This window comes from Podarcis cretensis (genome assembly GCF_951804945.1).
Source record: "Podarcis cretensis genome assembly, chromosome: 5".
NCBI classification, from domain to species: domain Eukaryota; kingdom Metazoa; phylum Chordata; class Lepidosauria; order Squamata; family Lacertidae; genus Podarcis; species Podarcis cretensis.
Window position 1 is genome coordinate 29,012,440 of NC_137174.1, and position 24,402 is coordinate 29,036,841.

At 41.4% G+C, this 24,402-nt stretch overlaps 1 protein-coding gene and 1 long non-coding RNA gene across 16 annotated transcripts in view; one reads left to right on the forward strand and one right to left on the reverse strand.

Moving 5' to 3' along the window:
- The window catches only part of LOC307215942, a 576,636-nt gene extending 559,535 nt beyond the window's left edge, over positions 1-17,101 (forward strand). For all 10 annotated transcript variants that reach the window (XR_013838751.1, XR_013838752.1, XR_013838753.1 and 7 more), the window contains 4 exons: positions 9,702-9,809; positions 13,497-13,789; positions 14,317-14,540; positions 15,573-17,101. This is a non-coding gene — a long non-coding RNA (uncharacterized lncRNA). The remainder of the gene's footprint in view (positions 1-9,701; positions 9,810-13,496; positions 13,790-14,316; positions 14,541-15,572) is intronic.
- CTNNA3 (catenin alpha 3) overlaps positions 1-24,402 on the reverse strand; it is a 566,819-nt gene that overhangs the window by 37,589 nt on the left and 504,828 nt on the right. For all 6 annotated transcript variants that reach the window (XR_013838691.1, XR_013838692.1, XM_079975614.1 and 3 more), the window contains 2 exons: positions 15,553-15,645; positions 4,182-4,363 (listed from right to left, as the gene is read on the reverse strand). Coding sequence is in view for 4 of the 6 variants with exons in the window: in XM_079975614.1 (XP_079831740.1) it covers positions 4,182-4,363; positions 15,553-15,645 (275 nt within the window). In the remaining 2 variants the exon portion in view is untranslated. The remainder of the gene's footprint in view (positions 1-4,181; positions 4,364-15,552; positions 15,646-24,402) is intronic.

Below are 24,402 nucleotides of genomic sequence, written 5' to 3' on the forward strand. Positions count from 1 at the left end.
TAGAACACAGATGTTGTAAGTGACCACTTTAAATAGCCAGCAATCATTTAGATGATGTCTGGACCATTCAATATGATGAAATGTAAAGGCAAGATAGACACAAAACATTTTCTGTCCCTGTGAGAAACCATCAACCAAACAACTGCCTCGTGAAAAGGTCACACATTCCCCATTTTGTTTTATAGGAACAATGTTGTAATGGACAGCTGCTCTAGGGCCACCTAGGCAGAAGACTTCAATCAAATAAAAAGAGACTTTAGAGCCACTAAATTAAGAAGGAATGGGTTTCTGTCGTTGGAACACTGTTCTGCACTAACACTATCCAAATAACTCAGCCAGCTTCTCTCAAGTGAAGGAAACTCTCCGTGTATTGTATCCCCCAGCAGCCTTATAAAAACAACAATGCTCATCAAGATAACAGTCCATTATCAGGATAATCTCACCCATGATGTACAATAGCAAAGGCAAATCTGTAGTCTTCCAGCTCGCATCAGCACCAGCAACATCTGGAAGGCCACAGGTTCCCCATCCCTGTTGTAGAGAGCATTTTTAGATTAAATTTCCTCCCCACTTTCCTTTCCCCTCGGCTCTGTTTGAAATTATGTTTAATACTCAGCTAAGGTAGAACTGATATATTTCCCAAAGAGGCCAAAGCACTGGTTCTGGGCATAGGTAAATATATTAAAAAGATAAGCAAATTTAGGAAGTAAGCTACTTTGAAAACACTTGGGCATACTGTAATCATGCATAGGAATGTACTGTTAAACATGGCCTTTGCCTAGCATTAAAAATGAAAGAACTACAAGAAATGAGAGAGAAATGTAGGCACTGATTGTATTGTTAATTGGCTACTCTCTTTGTTCTTGTACTTGATTCATCTGTAGGACATCAAACATCTCCTGACATCCCTAGTGGCATAATTTTGTTTGGAAGCTAAGGTCAAACCAGTATATTTACATAAGTGAACCTAAGCAAGTTGACATTCTCAATCCTGTTTATCAAGATGCAAACCAAATAATCCCTTGTTCTATTTACTTGTTTACTTTGCTTTGTACATAACATTTATTTCAATTATGCATGTTAAACTGAGATCATGAATAGAAATAGAAAGTAGGAAACTAGGTTAGGGTGTCTCCACACCAGCTTAGCAGGTTTTGTGGTTGGACATCAGATGTTTCACCAACAACACCTGTTTCAATTCATGAAAGATTTTACACAAGAGGGAGGTTAGGATACTTTCAAGAATGGAGAACCAGGGGTTTAATTTCATACCACAATTAGACCCATCTTCAAACATATGAAGAACAAACAGAATGCAATATAGACCTCTTCCATTTCACTTTATCCAGAGGAGAACCTACCTCAATATGTTAGAACAGAACCAAAGGTGAAACAGAGAAAGAACTGTTTTTGAAACATTAATAAAGAAAGAGGGAGGGATAGCTCTTCACTAATATTTATAAAATAGTAGTTCAGCAAAACAAATGCAATTCCTCTGCAATGTAAAAAGGACACGCAAAGGATGTCCAACAAGAAATTCCATAACAAGTTTGCCAATTAGAATAAAAAAATCATAGAATTGTATAGTTGGAAGAGACCCTGAGAGTCATCTAGTCCAAGCCCCTGCAAGCCAGGGTACATTCTGAGCTTTGGCCTGCCTGACCTTCCTACAACTGTAGGCTACTTCGTGATTTCTACTTTGTTCCATTTCTTACACATTCCCTTCTTTCTTCTCAGCTCATCTATATGCTCCTTATGCAGGCGCACACCGTTTTTCTTAGGTGCTTCTCACTCTTCTTTCTTTCTTGTTGGAATTGTGTGGATTCAGTATTTCACCTTTAAGAAACTCCCGTCCATCTCAGACGTCCATTCTCTTTGGGTATTTCGGACAAAGGGACCTCACCCAGTAGTTCTGTAAGCTTCATTTCTGTACACTTTTAACAAATATGCTTCTGTTTATTTATGCTTATGCAGAATAAAGTGAACAAGCTTTTTATTTTCTTGGTACAGCTTACTTATGAAAGTCTTGATTGTAAATTCACAATTTAAATGAAAAGTATATTACTAGTATATTACTAAGTATATTACTTAGTAAGTTAATTGCACAATTCTCATTGACATCAATGGAACTTTTTAACCAATTTAGCTGGAGCAGACCTCTTAAATATATTATAAATATAATATAATATATTATATTTATATATTTCTCCATTGATTGGGAGTACTTGATTGGGAGTCCTTGTTGTAAGGACCTGTTAATATGGATCAGAGAGAGCAGGTAGTAAAAGTTTTTGCAAGGCATTTGTTTAATCCTATGTATGAGAGGCAAGGAGGGATGTGGGTGGCACTGTGGTCTAAATCACTGAGCCTAGGGCCTGCCGATCGGAAGGTCGCAGTTCAAATCCCGCAACTCCCATTGCTCGGTCCCAGCTCCTGCCCACCTAGCAGTTCAAAAGCACATCAAAGTGCAATTAGATAAATATAGCAGGAAGGTAAATGGCGTTTCCGTGCACTGCTCTAGTTTCGCCAGAAGTGGCTTAGTCATGCTGGCCACATGACCCGGAAAAACTGTCAGCGGACAAACGTCAGCCCCCTCAGCCAGTAAACCGAGGTGAGCGCCGCAACCCCAGAGTTGTTCATGACTGGACTTAATGGTCGGGGTCCTTTACCTTTTTTATGAAAGGCCAATGAAAGTCAGTGTTTGCTTGGTAAAATGAACAGTGGCTGTGAACTGCACTCCATTTCATTTCTAAGTCTGCCTTAGTTACAGTTACAGGTAGCAGAACCAGTAGTAGGGAGATTCAAAGCCTTCCTGTGCCAAAGGGTTTTTGAGGAAGCATCCTAATACTATTGTTTTAAAGTGCAAATTTCAAAATATAATGGCAGATAAGGGTGGGATTTTGTTTGTTTTAAACAAGAGCTTATTTTAAGTTTGCACGACAGAAGAACTGAGATGATATACCACAACAAGGATACCACTTTTCAAGCAAAGCAGAACAGAAGGTAACATCTTAAAAATCTTGTTTGTTTGGAAATTCTCTTGGAGTGGTCCCCCTGCTTTTGAGAATAGCCTTGTTTGAGTGACACAGGAGGCTGCATTAGGAAGGGGGTCATGAAAGCCCTTATATATATGGAAGAGCTCCCATTTATTTCCATAAAAGCCATATCTACAACATTTCTGCCAACATGTATGCTTATCAGCCAAGCCAAACATCATGTTTCACAATACTGTATAGATATGTCCTTGGATTCACAGCATCCTTACCATTATGTGTTACGAAGCAAGTCCGGGATATAGCCTTAAACACTGAGCTGCAGTGATCCAGGAAAAGGGAGATTTCCCTGTGCAGCTGTATGTCTGTCTCGTAGTCTCTATCAATAGTTTCAGTTTCCAGCCAGAATATAATTACTCTTTTAGTTTTCTTTAGGTCTTTAACTAATCTTTTTTATCCAAAAGTTGATTAAATGGTAATAAAATGCCTGCAAAGGTGTAGTTTGCAAAAATGGATACTGGATGCACTCTGACCAGTAGACCCAACCCTGATAGCATTATGGAAAATTCCAATATTTCAGACATAAGTACAAAAACACAAAGGCTGCATTACACCACCAATTTAAATTCCTATAACATTCCCAGAGAACACTGGGAATTGTTGTTATCTAGGAGGGATCCCGGGATCTATTCCCTCTCCATATCATCATATCCATGATTCTTTGATGAAGCTGTGACATTTAAAGTAGTAAAACCATGTAAATTTCTAGCATAGATAGGCCCAAAGTTCACAATGAAGAACAAACGCTGTACACATTCAAGAGCTTTTCTGTTTTTATCTGAGTAATTTCATAACCACAGGACTTCAATCCAATTAGGTCACTTTACTGTTTAACAGTGCTAAAAGGATCAACGAGAGAAAATAACCTCAAGTAAAATCAAAGGAAAACAAAAAGGACAAAGATAAACATCACTTTTTCTCCCCTAAAGGCAAGCACAGTATGATGGTTTAAACGGCTTGGCATTTCAGTATTTCACACTGAATACTTCAATTTTCAGTTTTATTAGTTGTGACACTCACTTGTCATCTGTCATTATAAACTCTTTTGTGTTTTCCACTCTGAACGTGACAATTGCTTCTAGCTCTATGTATGCATGTATGTATGTATTTTAAATCCTGCATAATTACCTTGTGAAGTCTGTCATCTCCATCATAATCACACACATCCGTTTAGCCAGAACGATGATGTCATTGCTGGTATCATCCCATATTTCAATCTCTGCATCAAGTTTACTCTTGACTTTCTTAAAGTCAGCCACTTGCTCAGCTATCTTTTCTTTCTCTGCCTCTGGCAACTGAGTCATCTTTGCCTGCAAGGTAAGATAATTTGATTTGCAAAACATCTGCCTTTGTCAGAGGGTGTCCTTCTTTTGTGGATGCAAATGGACATTATATACAAATGACTGCTCTGAATAAGATGTCATTTTGAAACAACAGCTGAGATCTGATGCCTTCATCTTTGGGCTATGTATTTGTTCAAGGATTGGCTGGTCCTGCACTGGATACTTAGAAAAGTCAAAACTGCACCACTGTGTTCTGTGCACAGATTGTAATAAATAAACACATCACACCCAGACATCCAGGGTCCCTTTTAGTGGGACAGGCCACCCAGTAACAGAGATAAAGGGCAGTTTAAGTGTAGCACTTTCCTCTTCACCAAAGGAATTAATAGCAACTATTTACCTATATAGCCAGACGCGGGTGGCGCTGTGGGTTAAACCACAGAGCCTAGGACTTGCCGATCAGAAAGTTGGCGGTTCGAATCCCCGTGATGGGGTGAGCTCCCATTGCTTGGTCCCTGCTCCTGCCAACCTAGCAGTTCGAAAGCACGCCAAAATGCAAGTAGATAAATAGGTACTGGTCCGGCGGGAAGGTAAACGGTGTTTCCGTGCACTGCTCTGGTTCACCAGAAGTGGCTTAGTCATGCTGGCCACATGTACGCCGGCTCCCTCGGCCAATAAAGCAAGATGAGCACCACAACCCCAGAGTCAGTCACGATTGGACCTAATGGTCAGGGGTCCCTTTACCTTTACCTATATAAGGGATGCGGGTGGCGCTGTGGTCTAAACCACAGAGCCTAGGGCTTGCTGATCAGAAGGTTGGCGGTTCGAATTCCACAACTGGGTGAGCTCCCGTTGCTCAGTCCCTGCTCCTGCCAACCTAGTAGTTCAAAAGCACATCAAAGTGCAATTAGATAAATAGGTACCGCTCCAGGGGGAAGGTAAACGGTGTTTCCATGCGCTGCTCTGGTTTGCCAGAAGCAGCTTTGTCATGCTGGCCACATGACCCAGAAGCTGTCTGCAGACAAATGCCAGCTCCCTCGGCCAGTAAAGCAAGATGAGCGTGGAACCCCAGAGTTGTCCACAACTGGACTGAATGGTCAGGGGTCCCTTCACCTTTACCTTTATTTACCTATATAGAAGGAAGTAAAGAGATGTCCTCAGGGCAAATCATCACAGTGGGGCAGAAATACCATCCCTGATGAAAGGCAAGTGTTCTGGATTGATACTGGGGAATGTATCAGTTGCAAAGGTGGGTACTGCTCTTTGGTATCACAACAATTTAAAATTACTGATATTGTCATCCAAGCATATTCTTCATTTAAATATGTTCCTATATTATTGTATTGTGTAGTTTGGGCCATTTGTTTTGACTTTACCATCTTACCCAGGATAACTCGTATGTACGGGACCGACTCTCCTGGTATGCCCCACAGAGGAACTTACGGTCTTCAAATAAAAACATCTTGAAGGTCCCAGGCCACAGAGAGGTTAGGCTGGCCTCAACTAGAGCCAGGGCTTTTTTGGCTGTGGCTCCGACCTGGTGGAACACTCTGTCACAAGAGACTAGGGCCCTGCGGGACTTGACATCTTTCCGCAGGGCCTGCAAGACAGAGCTGTTCCATCAGGCCTTTGGTCAGGGCGCAGCCTGACTCCCTCCTTTGGCAATCTTTACAAAACTTTAGTTTATGGTTGCCATCAATTTTGATTTTAATTAATTTTTATAATGTTTTTATAATGTTGCACTGTTTTAGTGTTGTTAGCCGCCCTGAGCCCGGCTTCGGCTGGGGAGGGCAGGATATAAATAAAATTTATTATTATTATTATTATTATTATTATTATTATTATTATTATTAACTTATTATTAACTGCTTGTATACATATATAGTACAAATACATGTATAATGACAGCTTAATACAAAAGGAGGATAAAGTACCAGGTATTTTATTTTGGGGTGGGTGGGTGGGTGTGTTTTGTGGGGTGCTCCCCATCCCTTCAATGTGAAAGGCTCATCATACAATCCTTCTAGAATAGACAAGGGAATGATTAGCTGAATACTCCTATACGGTGAATACTCCTGTGCAGCCTCAGGCTTGGATGGGCCCTCCGCTTACTATTTTCTGTGGGTTGCCTGCCAGCACAGACCACCCCTTGCTGTCATTTGGGCCCACTGTCTGTAGTGGTATTCCTAGAGCTGCTGCCAACCATTTCCTCCTCCTCGGGACTAGCAGGATTAGCTAGAAACAGTGGCACTGTAATTGCTGGAAAGGATTCAAGCAGCTGCCATGCCCCATAATGCAATGCCTGACAGTGGGCATTCCTTGCATTGTGGAGCATAGAATATGGCAACCATATGGGTATTTTTCAGACAATCACAGCACCTCTGCCACCACCCAGAGGAGGTGGAGACTGGTGGCGAGGTTTCAGCAGGCAAAGCATCATCCCCCAAGAGCCCTACCATGGCACCTCGACCCCTGTTCCTTCCCAACCATACCAAGTGCTGACACCAGGCCTGGGTGCAGCAGTGACTAGATCAGATCCACAGTCTCTGCAGTAACTGACAAGCAGGATTACCTGAATTCAGATGCACTTTAAGCATATCACTTCTATAAAGAAAAAAAAATCAGTTTCTCTCCCAAAGGCATGAAATACGAATAAACTGTTTAGTCATTTTCAATGCCCATGTTCTATTCTTCCTTCTACTTACATGCTTTAATTTCCAGGAATTGTCTAGAAGTGTGTATTTAGTGTTTGTTTTAATGATGGCCAGCCTCTTTCCAGCTGTCAATGATTATGCCATCTGCCTTGCCAAAAGGCGCTCTGAATAAATGCTTGAGGAGAAGAGAAACTGCTCTGGTATTGGAATAGAAATCTGCTAATCTGTGGTTATCTATATCTGTAGAGATATATTCCTAAACTAATCTGACATGCTTAGAAAAATGTATTTACAGATTTATATAACCATTCACTTGGTCACCACAAGGAACATTTTTTAAAAACTAAAGAGAACAAAAAGAAATGTGTAAGAATAGCACAACTGAAAACAACCCTTTTCCTACTGTGCTTGTCATTTTCAGAATGAGAGGACAGCTTACGTGGATTGAAACAGAAAACACGTTTAGACTGAACTGTGACTAAATTCTAGTTACATTGGATAAATTATTTTAAACCTTGCAGATCGTGGAGAAGCAAATATAGCCTCCCTTCAGTTTTAGAATTCCATCCAACTGCATAAGAAAATATTGATTATCCCATACATTGGGGGACCTTTATAGGGTTCTTGATCTTTCCTGGCACTACAAGGTAGTGAAACATTCCAAATCTTAACAGAGGACATATTTAGAAGCAAGTTTCTCTAGGTCATTCATTCTATCTTCCTTAGTAGCACAGTGCCATGCTGCTCATAAATCATACAGAATAATCAGCCTGTAGGCATGGATCTCTGTGGGAATATTCTCTGATGGCTAAGGACTTTTCATATTTAAGGGGAACAATATTTAAAAGTATTCAGCTGAAACAGAAACCAAAGCTGACTCATGGCTGCATTCAACTAAATTTTAAAATTCAAACCAGAAATGCAGTTCTCTATCTTACTTTACATGCTTGAAAGGCTCCTCCTCCTCTTTTCCTTGCTGCATTTTAATAATGAAAAATGCATGATGTAATAATATTGTGTTGCTAGTGTCCCTGCCTCTAAAGCAGTTTGCTGTTTGCTTACCAGCCAGAGAAACTTAAGTCACATAGAAATAGCCTCCTGATTGATTCTAAGACCATTTGTCCATCTTGTGCAATATTATCTTCACTGATTGATTGTAGCTCTCCAACATTTGAGACAGGAGACTTCCCCCAGTTCTGCCTGGAGATGCCAGGACCTAAAACTGGGACTTTTTGCATCGAAAGCATCTGCTGTACTACTCAATCAATCACATGTTTGCTGTACTCCCAATCAATGACATGTTTTGCATTACTAAATGATACCAGGTAGTGCCACTGTTTAGAGCAAAAGCCATGGATTCTGGTGTGACACACACCAACAAGTAAGTACAGTGGTACCTCGGGTTACAAACACCTCAGGTTACAAACACTTTGGGTTACAGACTCCGTTAACCCAGAAATAGTACCTCGGGTTAAGAACTTTGCCTCAGGATGAGAACAGAAATCATGTGGCAGCGGCAGCAGAAGGCCCCATTAGCTAAAGTGGTACCTCAGGTTAAGAAAGGTTTCAGGTTAAGAACGGACCTCCAGAACGAATTAAGTTTGTAACCAGAGGTACCACTCTATTATAATAGGTGAAGTGGGGATATATTCCACAGGAAAGCGAAGGGAAACAGATCGTTCTTCACTTAACTTGGGGTGCTGCACTTGTGTGGATCTCTCACATATTTGGGTAGGTGGCAGTAAAGGTAAAGGGATCCCTGACCATTAGGTCCAGTCGTGGCCGACTCGGGGGTTGCAGCGCTCATCTTTCTTTATTGGCTGAGGGAGCCGGCGAACCAGAGCAGTACACGGAAACGCCGTTTACCTTCCCACCGGAGTGGTACCTATTTATCTACTAGCACTTTTGATGTGCTTTCGAACTGCTAGGTTGGCAGGAGCAGGAACGAGCAATAGGAGCTCACCCCATTGCGGAGATTCGAACCGCCAATCTTCTGATCGGCAAGCCCTAGGCTCTGTGGTTTAACCCACAGTGCCACCCGCGTTCCCAGTGGCAGTAGGTCCCCTTTAAAGCAATAGATTTCAGCTTCATAAACTGCCACAAAGAAAGTGGGTGTGTTACAATAAATAGCAATGGCTAAATAGAGCTATAATAGCCAACCTGTCTTTTTCAGGTAGGTTGTTACCCTGCACTGTGGTATCAACACAGTTGCCAGTCTCTCTCCTTCCGGTAGGTGGCCTCAGGAGGAGGTCACAATGGCCAATTACTACAGCATAATGGAAGAGCAAAGCTCTCTTCTGATATTATCAGCAACACTAAGGGTCTCTCTGCCTGAAGGAGACAAGTTGGCCATTCTGGTGACCTTATGATGCCACCTGCCTGAAGATGAGTGGCTGGCCATTGTGACCACCTTCTGATGCCGCTTGCCTGAAGGAGTGAGGCTGAAAAGGAGACTTTCTCCATTGTGACCTAATGCCAGAGCCGGCCCACCCATCAGGCAGTGCTTTCTTTCCCCTTGAGCGAAAAGGTAAGTGGCAAAACCTTCTTTTGGCCACCCCTCTTGTCAAGTTCCACGAGGGAGGGCATTCTGACACATGGTGGAAATGTGGGGCAGCACATTCCCATTTGACATCACCTCTGCCTAATACTGATGCTGCCTGCCAGAAGACTGACTGTAGCATGTACTTCATGTTGATGCTGTCCATCTTTAGGAGAGAGAATGTGGTCCGTGTACCCTACTGCAGCTCCTGCTCATCTGACAAAAAGACTAAAAGACACCCCATCATGCCCACATGTTGCCAGCCACTTTCCTGAAAAAGGTACCCATCACATTCCAGACCAGACTGCTTCACTGTTTTCCTCCCATATGGAAATTTTGCCTCTTCAAAGGCAGGGGCATCTGTTCACCAATGCATTGTTAGAGCTCAGGTGACTGCCCTCTTAACAGCTGTATGTATTGTATGTGCACCTAAAATAATTGCTACTCCTTGCTTAGAGGAATAATGCCTAAATAATTTTTCAGAATCCATTTTAAAATGACATACTTTCAGGCATATATTTTCTGGTTGCTCTTGTGTTAGAAATTGGACAACTTCTCACTCTTCATCCTGATTATAAAATCCATTCAGATTACAGGACAGTAAAATAAGTTTAGATTTTGTGTGATATATTAAGGATATGCATAACAGATGGTTAATTAACATTATAGCAATTTCCCTTCACTGAAAAACAAATCCCTGAATATTTTTGTGTATGCCAACCAACATGCTGTGAACTTAGACTGAATTTTAAATACATAATCAAATTAATCTGACATCAGTCCACCCTGAGGCTGTGGAGCCTTACAGAAGTATTGTTCCTCATTCAAGAGAACAACAGGAGGAGGATATTCACTGAGGTCCAGCACCGAGGGCCTTCTGGTGGTTCCCACACTGCAAGATGTGAGGTTACAGGGAACCAAGCAGAGGGCCTTCTTGGTAGTGGCGGCCGCCCTGTGGAATGCCCTCCCATCAGATGTCAAGGAAATAAACAACTATCCGACTATCCAACTTTTAAAAGACATCTGAAGGCATCGCTGTTTAGGGAAGTTTTTAATGTTTGATGTTTTATTCTGTTTTTAGTCCTCTGTTGGGAGCTGCCCAGAGTAACTGGGGAAACCTAAAAACTATTATTATTATTATTCAGGCTGCAATCCTGTACCCACTGAGGGGGTAATTCAATCCCAAGATCTGCCAGGATCCAATGGATCCCCAAGCTCAGGTGGGGCTACACTGGCATAAGCTCCAAGCCCAGCTCAGCCGGAATGAAAGTCTATCATCCCAACTCAGAATGTTGGGACAACTTGATTTAAACAATTTTTAAAATAGCAAAAACAATTATGGGAAATTGTTTTGTTTTTTTAATATATATTTTGCTGGTTTCTCACTTCAGTTTCCTTATCCAGAACCCACACAGCCTTGCTAAACTATTTCCACTGTGGAATTATTTTTAAATATTACTGAACACAAAAGTGAACAAAAGAAAATCCCTCTCAAATAGCCCTTCTCCAAAAGGACACATAAAATAAATCATGATTCTGGTGCAGGGAGCATGTGGGGTCAAAGAAGCCTGTTAAATTCAAGTGTAGCAGAGCTGTTTGGAGACTACAGTGCATCTGCAAATGCATTTTCATAAGCGAAAAGATATGGAGGCAAGGAGGTTGAAGGGCAAGCAGGAGCTACTGTGAAATCATGTCAGGCATCTTCTGCATAACAATCATATCACTACAAGAGTTCTCAAAGTTACACAAACAGCTTGTCTGTGAATCCAATTTTATATGTAAAATATAAAATATCTGTTTGGTTCTCACTGTCAAAACAAAAATACAAACCCTTTGCCTTCTCACCTATGCATCTGCTTATCCATTTAAATTAGGCTCTTAATCCCATTCATGAGTTTTGGATACACTGCTGGGCTTAGTGTCACAATAAGGTCCAGTATACTATGAGATCACTCCATTAAATATCTTAGGTGCTTGATCAGTTAATACCATTCCATACCATAACTTCAAAGTAGAAGGTTGAGTGGTGAAGAGAAATGCACAAGTTAAGACCATTGTAACTTGAAAATGGCTCAGTTTGATTTTGTATATAGTTTTGCATGCTTATTGTTTGTAAAGGTTAAGGGACCCCTGACCATTAGGTCCAGTCATGGACAACTGGGGTTGCGGTGCTCATCTCGCTTTATTGGCCAAGGGAGCCGGCGTACAGCTTCCGGGTCATGTGGCCAGTATGAAAAAAAGCCGCTTCTGACAAACCAGAGCATTGCAATGAAACGCTGTTTACCTTCCCACCGGAGCGGTTCCTATTTATCTACTTGCACTTTGATGTGCTTTTGAACTGCTAGGTTGGCAGGAGCAACAGGAGCTCACCCCATCACGGGGATTCGAAACACGACCTTCTGATCGGCAAGCCCTAGGCTCTGTGGTTTAGACCACAGCGCCACCCGCGTTACTGTACTGTAAATGCTTGAATGTGTTTTCTGGAATGACTTCTATTGTCTCTTGAACTTGAAACCAGCCACCACCACACCATTGTCTAAAACCCACCAAGCTTCCCCGTTTACCATTTAATGCACAGTTCAAGAATCACTGTTATCCAACCCCTGCAATCCATCCTAATGCATATAAACTATGAAATTTACTTCAATGGGAGTCAGTGATGGCCACCAACTTGGATCACTTAAAAAGACAAATTTAATAAATAAAAAATCAAATTTAAATTATATAAAATTGAAGGGCAATTTTTAAATACAAATTCATGGAGGACAAGGGTGGCTATATTCTACCTCACTGGCGTAGGCATTAGGCATCCCATCAGCATCAGACATCAGACTCCTGAGGGAACAAGATAATGAACTAGATGGGCCAATGGCTTGACCCAGGAGGGCTGTTGTTACGTTCCTGTGCCACTATTGCCATGTTTGCACCACAATTTGTATTTTCCCCACCAACAGACATTTCCATATGGGAGTTTGAGCACACATGTACAATGAATGATGCAGTCCTAATGGGAGTGGCATGGCATCATTCAGCAATAACAGTAGATAGTGAGTACCAGATGCAGACAGTTGGCAACAGGAAGAGAAGCAGCAGAACATTCCCTAGGCAAATTGTCAGCCTCCGGACCTAAACCCAAATCTGAAACCACAGTCACTCTCAGCCTAACCTACCTCACAATGTGGTTGTGAGCATAAAATGGGGAAGCAGGAGGAGAATTGGGTTCACCACCTTGGGCTCCTTTGAGTAAAAGTGGGATATAAATTCAGTTAATGAACAAATCCTATCAAGCATTCCTTCCTGCAATTTCACCCATTTTTCCAAATTACACCAACAATTATTCCACATGGAAACTATTATAAGGAAATCCCTTATTTATCTCAAACTCCAAAGGAAATAATTTTAAGGTACAATTCAGACCAAATTGGGCAGCAGTGGTATCTTAATTGCCAGGTGTTTTGTTTTGTTTAGTTTAGGAATCATTATGTTATGTATTCAGTGGCCTGTGTTTGCCTGAGCTTGAGTCTGAACTAAGGATTCTTAGCCCAATACATATCCAATCACAGCATGTTTCAGGATTTGGGCTATAGCCATTGGCCCTTAAACTCTTTATGATTTGAAGCTTGGGAGCTTAGACACATTGAGAGTGGGAGTGGCCCAGGCCTTCAGAAAAGTATATAAACAGCTGTTTTGCCCTAGTTGTCCAGTTCTTTTAGTTCAGTAAAAGTTACTGCTGTTATCACTGTGTCTTGCTTCATAGGAACCCACCTACATCTCACATCATTTCACACAGTATGTTTTAAGAACACTGGAAAGTCACAGGTAAACACTGGGGAATTAACTGATTTTAAATATTTGCACTGTTCCTTTAGAATATTGATACATTTTTTTCCAAAGTCTAACATAATAAATTGAAGAAAGAGTAGGTATAATCACTTATGACCTGATTATCTGCATTCATTCTATACAGAGACTGCATGGAAGTTGCCAACATTCTGTTACTATTGGACACTATTGTGGAAGCATGGTGAAGATTCTGTTCCTCTGAACGCTCTTTCACCTGGGCAGAAGAGGACTTTGCTCCTGGAGACTGTGTAGAAGACAGCTGTTGATCAGGACAGGTGCTTTGGGCAGCTGCCAAAGCATAGTGCAAAAGGGCATCACCCATTTGGCATCTGTACAGCAGCCATCTGGTCAGTTTGGATGTTTATCCAACTTTATGTCATTCCTCACACAGAGAAAATTGTACTTGTGCAGCAGCAGGTGAGCTTAACCCAATGAGTGGTAATTCTCAAGATGGTACGTACAGGCTCCTAGGAGTGCGTATATATCTCAGATTATGGCTGGCTGGGTTGCTCGCCTTCTATAAAGTTGCTACTGCAATCTGAGAAGACTGTCATTTTATTGCTAGAAAGGCACTGCAACTTGAAAGCAAAAAGGGGGTTTGCTACTTTGACTGGTACCGTTCCTACTGTTTGTTTCAGTTTCTGAAAATTTAATGAATGATAGGGTAGCAAACTGTTATCTCTTGTATATTAACTAAGGTGCATCCCATAATAACAGGTGTTAATATTATTAACAAGTTTAGACACGTGTGTGTGTGTGTGTGTGTGTGTGTGAGAGAGAGAGAGAGAGAGAGAGAGAGAGATATCTTTCCAGGATGCAGAAAATCTTGGCTTATTGTAAACAGGATAAACAATTCAACTAGAGACAAATTGTTTGGCAAACCCTGACATTCAGCTGTCATTCTTCTGAGTGTCTTCCTGGAATGGTGGGTCTCTCTGATGTAGGGAACTGGAACTGATAAGGTCTTAACAGAAGCAGCATGTAAGGGAGTGGACACAAGATGGAGAGTGCTTGTTTCTTGCTTTTAGCGCTCAGAAAACTCTATTTTTGTTCACAATGGGACTGCAAACCCAGAGGAAATCAAGCTGCAAGAAGGAGCATCTGGAACTACACCACTTGGACTCTCTTTTTCTGAAACAGCTGCTTTACATCTATAGCTGCGGGCAAGGTAGTGGGTACATGCTTTATTTATTCAAATATTTCTATCCCATCTTGTATCACTTGATGTCAGGGAAATCAAGATATAAATTACATAAAAGAGATGACTAACCTGTGGGCCAGATTCAGCCCAGCAAGATTCAGGAAGTGGCCCACCAGCCCCCACAGCTTTATCTCCTGATCTCAGCAGTGAGATTGGAAGATAAAGTGTTTTCTCGATTCTTTGGATTTTTCATTCTGCACCATACCTACCCTAAAGCTGAGAGGGGGCAGTCCTGGAAATTCTGCTTTTTTTACCTATCACATATCTTTCTGTGAAGTGTAAAAGATTGTGCTACCACCCCTCTGCTCAGAATTATGATTGGAAAGGTTGGAAATGTCGCCGTTTGCTCTCCAAAGGTTGTCTTCCCCACTCCCACTCCCAAGCTGTGATGGAGAGAAGTGGAAATGCTACCTTTTACTTTTCACAGTAAAATAGTTCCCAATGAAATTTTATATTTCATGTTCCATTAAAACTGAATATGACACTACAGTATCTGTCAGATTACAAATACAGATGTACTCCCTTCATGGGAGATTTCACATTGCCTAGTTATCTGAGCAATGTAGGTTAGCCTAAATTCTGGGAGTGTGAAGAGTCTCCATAAGAGCCAGGCTGCAAGGAAAGAACTACAACAAAGCAGCACTAGCAAAACTGTTTAAAACTAGTTTCCTTTTGTATTCGAACAACATACAAGAATACACTCAATAATAACAATCAGCCCTTCATGGAATGAGCACCTTCCAATTTTGAGTGGGCATTTCACAAGCAAATTGAACACACACACACCAGCATTGAGAACTGCAGCCTTTTCTCATTCAGTTCATAACTAATTTCACTCTGGATCTCATATGCTTTTTCCAGAAATCTACTGGAGAAAGGAGTTAATATTTTGGCATTATTCATGATAAGACTCCTTAAAGGACAAACAATACAGGCAGTTTGATCAACTATTTTTGAATAAAATGGCTTTGGTACATACCCTGTCTGTTTTCCCTTCAGTTTGAGTACTGGTGCGGCTGTGTGCATCATGATCGTCTTCAAGATCAGAGACATCTTCAAGTTCTTCTGGGGTCTGTGAAAAGAACATGACATTATTCTTATGCATGAACTTTAAAGATGTCATACACCTGTGACAGAATACCAGACTTCCGCTTGGACCTAATGTAGGTGGCATATTGCCCCGACTTCCACAATGAATGTACATATAAGAAAAATGTGAAGAATTCAAGAACATGAGCTATTATTTCAGCCTATTTAACTAGTTTTTGTGTAGCATATAATTATATAACTGAATGTGTACAGCCAGACTGTTTTACCCCCATATTTTGCACTGATCATTCCTGATTTTCTTGGATGTTATCTTTGTGACAGTTATGCATGGCTTACACAATGCAGTGTTGCTATCACAATGCTATCACAGAATGGCTTGTGATTATTAAAAACAAATGTTACAAAGTAACCTATGAGACTTGTAAAAGGAGGCTGATTTCACCACATTATCCTAATAATTCATTAGGATACATATTAGAGTTACGTGTGTGCAAATGACCTCTCGCAATTCTCCAGAGAAATTGGGACCATGTCATCAGCTGGAGGTCAGGTGACCAGTGCTGCCTAATCATGTTGTCCACTTCTGTTTAATAATTGACTAATACTTCAACAATATCTGCTGTCTTCTCTGCTATATCTCTGTACCAAAAGCACACAGCCTCATCTTCCACTAAGGCGTGTGTGCTGCTATTGTTGTTTTGACATCTGAGCAGCTGAAAGTGTCCATTAGCATTCCATAAGTCTTTAGTTGTTGAGGTTAGGCCTCAACTGAAGTTAGACCACTTACAACCAATAAAAATTGGTAATGAAAAACTCTGCTGGCATTTGCCACTTTCTTTCACCTGTCCCACCCATTTGCTCTAATTTGGGGGTAAATTTTGCAAAAACATGGGGTGGTATTCAACTTTTACTCAGAATAAACCAAATGAAATTACTAGACCTCACTTAGTCATTTTCATTAATGTCATTTGGTCTACTCTTAAGTAAAAATTTGTTGAATACCACCCATAGTTCATCAGCTAGACACTTTGATTTAATCTGATACCTCATTTGTCTGTCTCAGACCATAGCAAGTGTTCCAAAGCCTGACTTTGCAAACACATATTTTAGTTATGCTCCTTATTGCTTCATATTAATTGCATGTTATTTGATATAGTCAGTTAAGTGACCCAACTCTTTTTTCCTGGGATTAAAAGACACTTGCATTTTCCAAGAAAGCTCCCTACATTTTCAAGTTAGAATTCAAATGCCAGACCTGTATGATGAGAACGTCTGTGTAGGTCTGCCTCTAATAATTTATTTATCCGCACATTTTGAGTTGTGCATTACCAAACACTCACCCCTATTTGCATAGAAACAGACTGCATTTATTCAAATTGCTTTTAAAGATGAATATAACTTTATATTGAAAGAGTGATTGCTCATAAAGATTGTATGTGCTGAATTCTGAGCTAACAAGGAATTGGGTTTGACTACAATTGCCCTGTGTTTCTCCTGTTCTTAGTTTGATTTATGAATACCAAAAGACAAAACAGTACAACTCAGAGCTTTCCAAACTTTTCATGTTGGTGAGACACTTTTTAGACGTGCATCATTTCGCAACACAGTAACTCAGTTTTACTAGCAAACCAGAGGTTAAACTAGCCCCTTTCCTGCCCTGGGAAGAGCACGGGGAGCATTTCCATGACACACCTACACACTACCGTGTCACGACACACAGTTTGGAAAGCTCTAGTATAGCTTGTGCTGGCTATACTAGAAGTAAAACTGGTTTCTAGAACAACCAAGTCTAACAAGAACTTGTTTGCGCAAACATCTCTCATAGCTTGTTTGAAACATGCAGAATGGAACACTTTCTAGTAGTTTATGCATTGTTTAGAAAAATATGCCCAGGTGACCCAAATGCTAAAATAAGTTAGTGCTGAGGTGGTGATTCTCATGTTTGGAAACCACCACAAGACTTTAAAAAATCACCACCACCAAAGGCTTTTTATTCCAAGACAGAGAATCCTGGATGGCCTCACTACACTGAAAAATATATAAGCTTTTGTGTGACATCTACAGAAATTCTGACCACAACAAGCTCTAATGACAAATTAGAACTAATGGTTGAACTAATTAAATTCTGGATGAAATAGTTTTATTACAGACATATACACACTTGCTTTCATTTGTCATTTTTCACTCCTGTCACCTAATTTTTGTATAGTGCAGCTGGCGCTACTGAGAGCTATAGCTCAGAACATCTGGAGGACATCAGGTTAGGGAAGGATGCCCTGTGCTGACAGGCAGTGGCTCTTCAGAGTCCCATTTAGAGAGCTTTCTCAGCCCCTAGGACCTTTTTCCTGGAAAGAATATGAATTGTCCTTTACCTAATTTAGTATTCTGCAGTAATTCACAAAATTGAAAATCCTCATGAAATTGTGAATGACGCATTGATTATACAACATCCCTGATCCCTGTACTTTGAGAGTCTCTCTCCTATCAAACTGTTCAAAATCTTTCTCTTTGTGGGTACTTTTCAAGTGCTGTAGCAGAATATATATGAATGGCGTGGCCTTGTAATTAGTAGTACCATGACTGTCTAGTTCAGTACTGCTTACTCTCCAAGACCACAATAATTTCCATCCCTACTACCAGTAGGGATGCCAGTAACCCAGAAGAGTCATGGGATTGGGACATCTCTGCCCCAGGACTGGAGTGCCTACACCAAATGCTTCAGTTCTTGGCCAGCACTTGCATCTCTCAGACACACAGCTGCTTCCCATCTCCTGCAGTCATAGGAACAGAGGAGATGACAAGGCAGGTAGAAACTACAGAGCCACCACTGAAGTTCCTGGCTAGCTGCATATGGGGCAGCTTTGGGGGAGGGAAGGTAAGTACATGCAAACACCTGCTCAGATCAGGGCCTAACTGAGAACAGGAATGGAGGGAGCCTCTAGTTCTAGTTCCTATACAAGGTCCAAAGTTAAGATGCTTCATTACTGAAGCAATAACTCTTATTCAAACTCCACCCTTCCTGACCTGTGGAAATGGACACACATACCCTGTCTCACAAGTGAACAGAAGCCAATCAGCCTGGCAGTTGAGAATTACTTCAACACTGGCAAAGAATCAGGAGCAGCCAACTGAGCACTGCAGGCATGGCTGTGCTGCTGATCTTGCTTCCCAATGGCATGCATTGCTGTTTGTTACTTAAAGCGGGTGGGCTATGGCAATGGGGGAATCAACATGGTGCAGCTGTAGCCGAGATTGTGTTGGATTCATTCTGCCATTACCTCCACCATATCTGAGGGCAGTAGGCTACCTTAGTAATAGCAGGAGAAGTTACAGGCCCAGTCCCACAACACAGCTACTCCCTCCTCCAGAGCATCTGCCACCTGAAGTGTCCCCTGAACTCTGCCCAATGGTAGGGATGGCTCTGATGCCTAAAGATTCATGCCAAACCCTGAGCACACATACTTTTAAAACATATAACTGTCCATAGAGGAAAGCTATCATTTACTTTGGGCACCACACAACAGCAACTGGTTGGCTACTGTTGAAAACAGTCCTAGCCTAGATGGAACTTTGCCTTGGTTCAGAAAGACAATAAAAGACTACATTCTTAAACCATCCTGGTAAATATGAGCTTACAATATGATTGGGCAGGCTGCTCAGAAAAGAAAATCCTTAAATCCATAAAATACAGCTTTATTATAAGTGCATTTGTTTTTTTATTATTACATGCAGGAAACCCCAGATTTTACTGTTCCACAGTATACATTCTTTTTTACCTAATCAGAAGACATTCACTGTAGGCAAATATGCAAAGTCACTTAGCTGCAGTGATGGGTACAAGCTTAGACAGCTTTTTCACTTTTTAAAAAACAATCCTCAGACCCTAGAGCAAAGCACAACTGGTGTTACATCTGCAATGCAGAGAGGACTTGACTTATCTAAATCTATAAATTTGGTCTATAGCATGTAAACAGCATGTAAGAATCCTGTCTTGATTCAGTTCTATATTGAGAGGATGTTGTTGAAACAATCCGACAGACAAAAGTAATGGAGGGGGTCCACTGTGGGAGATGCAGTCACTCATGCAATTTTTCTGTCTACAGTGGTGCCTCGCAAGACGAAATTAATTCCTTCCGCGAGTTTCTTCGTCTTGCAAAGCATGGCTATTAGCGGATTAGTGCTATTAGCGGCTTAGCGGCTATTAGCAGCTTAGAAAAAGGGGGGGGGGAGAAAAGAATTCGCAAGACGTTTTGTCTTGCGAAGCAAGCCCATAGGGAAATTCGTCTTGCGAAGCACCTCCAAAGACGGAAAACTCTTTCGTCTAGCGAGTTTTTCGTCTTGCGAGGCATTCGTCTTGCAGGGCACCACTGTATTATGTAATCATAAACATACACAAAGTTTGCCTCCAGACTGCAGTATTCTGTGGGAAGGATTGAAGTGCATACTAGAATTTTAGGTTTGTGCAATTCAACTGATTTAAACAACTCTAATGTCCTAGCCTGGAACCCCCCCCCCCGGACCTTTTGCCGTTAGATCTGAAATGTGTGGAATGATTGAATAATTAACAGGGAAATGTGTAAACACCACATAAGCAAATCATGATGTTCATTGTTGTATAACTTTCCTGCAAAAAAATCAGAATGAATGATAAAAAAGACTGGATATAGTCTAACCTGCATGAACACTCTGCAAGCAAATCAGGATGAATAAACCAAAACGGACAAGCATAATTTCAGCTCATGGCAACTACAGTTTTTAGTCAACCTATGCAGAGTTTTACTGACGTTGCTGTGGACTGGATCAGTTGAGTGAATGGTTGATGCCACATGCTGAAGTCAGCACAGATTGACTTCTGACTAGATTTACACTGCTATCACTGGTTAGTTTAGTCAAGAAGATTTTTTTTTAAAATATTGCAGATAGTACCTTTTCCCAAGTCTGCTCCAAGCCCTATGCTCTGCTGACTTTGCCTTCCAAATGAATGGCATGGATGATCTCACCTAATTCTGCAGTCAATGCAAGGATGCCACACTGCTACTTAGGCAGTCATATCTATGCAATGACATATCTTAAACAAATGTGAACCTTTTCACCAAGAACTGAAAAATTGCTGGTAGGGATTTTTTTTTTACCCTTCTGGAAGTATTTACCAAAGCTGTGAGATGTTCTTTTGAATATATTTTGCCAAAGCTCTTGGCAAATTCTTGGTGAATCCAGAGTTCTTGTTCAGTGAAAACAACTCTGAAATGTTGAGTGTTTATCAAAACTCCATGTAAGATTTAGTTATCTCCTCTAAGCAACTTTTTGACAATGCATAATTTCTGTAAGAGTTAATTAATATGCATTTCCCCGCAGGGTCCAATCTTCATCTGTACTAGCTTTTCTGTTATTCACCAGTGACCCTATTGCTGGAAGACCACTATGTCCTATAAAAATTAACAAGTAACATTTGTATTTTAAGCATTAAAAATGCTGCCTCATTGACAATACTGAACAGATTGTACTTGCACTGGAAACCTCAGTCCAACTGCCTAAATAGCCCTATAAAACCTGGGCCCACAGAACTTGCATCCCACTTCCATTGACACATGCGCTCTTGCCACCACCCCTCGACCTGGAAACAGAATACCTGAGCTGGGTGCAGGTGAATGGGGGGGGGTAACAAACAGGGAAGCTACATGTAGTCCTAAAGTTATGGGCCAAATTTTGAGGGGGGAATTTGGAACTTTTGGGAGGGGGTGTGAATAGATATACATGAAGGAATGTGTAGAAGATACAGGTAGGATGGGGGTGGGCTTATGGGAAACCCATTAGGGGGCCCAAATATGGGGTAATGTATTTGCTTGTGACTCCTTCCCCTTGCCTTCTCTCCCTCTCTCTTTCCCCATTGCCCTTTTTAGAGTGTAAGGGGGCAGGGGAATGCTACTGCTCTTGACTGTGCAAGTCGGTGAGGGGCTGCCTAACCTGGCAGGGGTTGCAGTTCATATAATGAAGGCTGTTGCCTCATCAAATCATTGATAGTGGGATTAACCATTTTAGTTGACAGACTAAGCTTGTATAATTTGTATAATGAGGGAAATTGTCCTCGAGGGGTATGCGTGGTTGAGGGAGGAAGTATGTCTTTGGGTAGTGTTGGTCACAGATACAGTGGTACCTCGGTTCTCAAACATAATCCGTTCTGGAAGACTGTTCAACTTCCGAAATGTTCGGAAACTGAGGTGCAAAGTGCTATCTGCAAGTTCAATTGGAAAAATTGAAAAACACGCAGCGGAAGCCATTCGACTTCTGAGGCGTGTTTGCAAACGGAAGCAATTACTTCCGGATTTTCGAAGTTCAAAAACCGAGGTGCCACTGTACTGCTGTTTGCACTGGCAGAGGACTCATCTATTCATGCAAAATGGAGTGTCCGCTTCCCCCTATCCAGCCATGCAGCCCAAAAAGCTGCTCCTGAAAGTTGGGCGACCTTCCAAAACAGTGTGGTGCATGACATAGATGGAGGAGTTAATGAAGGAAGGAAAGATAGAAAATCCCACAGGGGAACTACAGAATGTATGTAGTTGGTCAAGGGAGACATGGACTCAAAAGGTTTTAAAACCTCTGCCATAAAGGTTTTCCCTTCACTGCAGAATACTGTTCCCCTAGACACTTGTCAAAGCTTGAGTCTCCCAGATGAGAGCGACTGCAGTATCCAGGAAAGGGACACGGCTGAGACCCTAAACAGGAGAACTTCATCCCAAAACATATTATTGCAGGTCTCACTTGTTCATTTCTAATCTCAGGAGCGTGAAAAATGTTCTTTCAGATTCATTGCCTGTGATTCTGAAAAGGCTATACAGTAGTAATTCTCTCATTGCACGCGAAAGATTGATCCTCCTTCTTTCCCTCTTCCAAGGAAGTTCATATGACATCAGTGACACTTTATACTACAAGGAGAGAAAAGTACTTAGAAAATGTTTAAGAACTCAACTTTGGGGAGGAGGGTATATAGAAAATATGGCGTATCATTATGGTGGCGTGTCATGGCGTAAAGATGTTAAAATCATGAAAGTGGAACAGAACTGTTATAATGTGCAATTGAGCTGTTTAGATGATGCCAAATGAATTTCAATACAACATTTTATACTCTGCCACACCATAATATATTTGAGGTAAAACACATTTTACAGAAACGGTATTTCAGATATGTTTTTCCAGAGTTCCTCAACATTTTATTGGTATTATTTTTCACTACTCTATGCCTTTCAAGGAGTGTTTTCTTGGCACCACAGGAGCAATGGTACAACCCTTGGGGAAGAGAAAAAAATGACAGTTATTTTGAAAAGCTCTAAAAAAGGACTTTTCAAATAACTTGTCGGTATTTTGGACAATATTTTACATAGGGCTCTAGAGCCCCAAGAAAACATTTCACACTGTGCAAGGATGAGTGTTGCCAAACTCTATGAATTCTTTGATACATAAAAAATAAGAAAGGAAGGGAATTAGGTTGTAATTAAAGAAGGGTAAAACCCAGTGAAGGAGCCCTGTGGAAGTATTCATATGCCTGGATTTTGGTGTCAGAAATCAGTATAATTTCTGGACTGCCAACCAGATTCAGCCTTCCCCTTACCAGGCTGCACCCATGCATCCACGGCTCTGGGAGGAGGGGCATGATTCCTCAGCTGGAGTAGGCTCAGAACAGGTGATGGTCACATGTCTCATCAAGCCCAGATGTTGTAATCAGCATGCTCAACTTCCCCTGTTGGTTGGCCCACAGCTTGGATTTTCCAGGGAGCTCTTTGGGACTGACCTTCAGGTGCCCTGACCTGATTAGCTGCAGAGGAGGAAACCTGGCCTGACTGGATTCTGGATACGGACTGCACACTAACATCTGCCATAGGATCATGCACTCCAGCAGGACTTGCTGCCAGGTAGCCCATGGTTCAGGACATAAATATGTTTCAAAATCCTGATCCCACCCATTTGAGAATTTATTGTAACTCAGCTTATGTTACAAATTCCATGGAACAAAGTCCCATTGAGACAGTGTCTGAATCTGTGCTATTGCTGCTGCACCGGTGGCAGGTTTCATAAGTGTCTGATATGCCCTAACCATACATGTGGAAGAAACAGACATTACACAGAGCAGTGCGGGTAACAGGACTTGAGAGCGTGTCTGCTTGGAATTCTCACCTCTGTTTTCATCTTGCTTGGTCTTTTATTGAGAGTGAAGTCCATGCATGCTAATCATACTCTAATAATATTTATAGTTAAGCCCAGCGCTGGTATATTTTACACCTTGTTCACATTATGCTCCAAGCTGCTGTAGTCAGTTCAGTCATAACTCATATAATTCACATCTACCTATGAACTGCCTTTGGCTGAGACAAAAGGCAATCCACCTGATTTCATAACCCCTGCATTTGATTTACAAGTTACATTTGAATAGCACAGCCCTGAGAACTGCTGAGCAAGAACAAAAATGCTTAAGGGGAAGTATGCCATCTACGATTCCAGTTAAAATTCAGATGTTGAATTTTACAACATAGCAATGTTGTAGGGCTGATTCACCAGTGTGGAAAGCCAGCATGGGGAAGGTCCATAGCATAGTGTTAGAGCACTTGCTTTACCCACAAAAGGTCTTGGGTTCAATCCTTAGCAACAGCAGACAGGGCTGGGGAAATTTCCATTTGAAGTTCTAGGCAACTGCTGTCAGCCAGTGTAGACAATATGGAGCTAGAGCAGGGTTTCTCAAACTTGGGTGTCCAGTTGTTTTTGGACTACAACTCCCATCATCCCTAGG